This window comes from Saprolegnia parasitica, assembly GCF_000151545.1.
Source record: "Saprolegnia parasitica CBS 223.65 unplaced genomic scaffold supercont2.482, whole genome shotgun sequence".
NCBI classification, from domain to species: Eukaryota; Oomycota; class Saprolegniomycetes; order Saprolegniales; family Saprolegniaceae; genus Saprolegnia; species Saprolegnia parasitica.
Genome location: NW_012156876.1, coordinates 2,487 through 3,186, shown reverse-complemented (window position 1 = coordinate 3,186; position 700 = coordinate 2,487). Strand labels below are relative to the sequence as shown.

General features: G+C 62.7%; 1 protein-coding gene across 1 annotated transcript in view; it reads right to left on the bottom strand.

Annotated features, from left to right (window-relative positions):
* Nucleotides 1–246, bottom strand: part of SPRG_21857 (hypothetical protein) — a gene marked incomplete at both ends in the record, with an annotated part of 2,127 nt that extends 1,881 nt beyond the window's left edge. The window contains one exon of the mRNA XM_012356482.1: nucleotides 40–246. Coding sequence (XP_012211872.1) covers nucleotides 40–246 — 207 coding nt within the window. The remainder of the gene's footprint in view (nucleotides 1–39) is intronic.
* Nucleotides 247–700: the final 454 nt, after the last annotated feature.

Genomic DNA, 700 nt, shown 5'->3' with positions numbered 1-700 from the left:
CAGCGCGGTCCGAGCGGGCCATCGAGGAAGGGCCTGGACGGCCTTCTTGGTCTCGGCAAATTCGGCGTCGGTCGCGAGCGGGCGGACCGTCTGCAGGTAGAGCGCGCAGGTGGCCTCGAGCGTGGGCACGGGCAGGTTCGGCAGCTTCTTCTGGTGCTGGTACAGCGCCTGCGTCGGGACCTCGAGGTCCTCTTCGTTGCGGTAGTCGCCCCAGCACTCGCGGACGCCGTTCGGGTAGCTGCTCATCCTGCGGCTTGTTGACGAATCCAAAAATACGCTCCCGGCCGAGGATTTTCGAACCTGGTTTTTGATTGGCTAAAATTACGTGACATTGCCACGCGTGAGGCGCGATCGTCACGCGCGCAGATTGAACTTGGGATCTTGGTTGTTGATGCATCCTGCCCAGCCCCACTGCCACGTCATGGCCGAGCCAATGTGGGCGAGCGCAGCGCGATTGCTCCATCTCGAGCCTCGACAAGACACATGAGAGACTTGCAGAGGGCGAGGCTGACACAGCGATCGACGATGTAGGAAGCCGCCAACTCGGTCGAGTGCGTCGCGCGCTAGACCACAACGGAAGCGAAGGGAAGCATGACGTCGTTCAGACATGCGCCGTGAGACTCGTGGGCGAAACGAATCAGGGGTGGGCGTCTCAAGTGTCGCCCGCGCGGTTGTCTGCGCGCCTTTCAGCGGCCAAGGG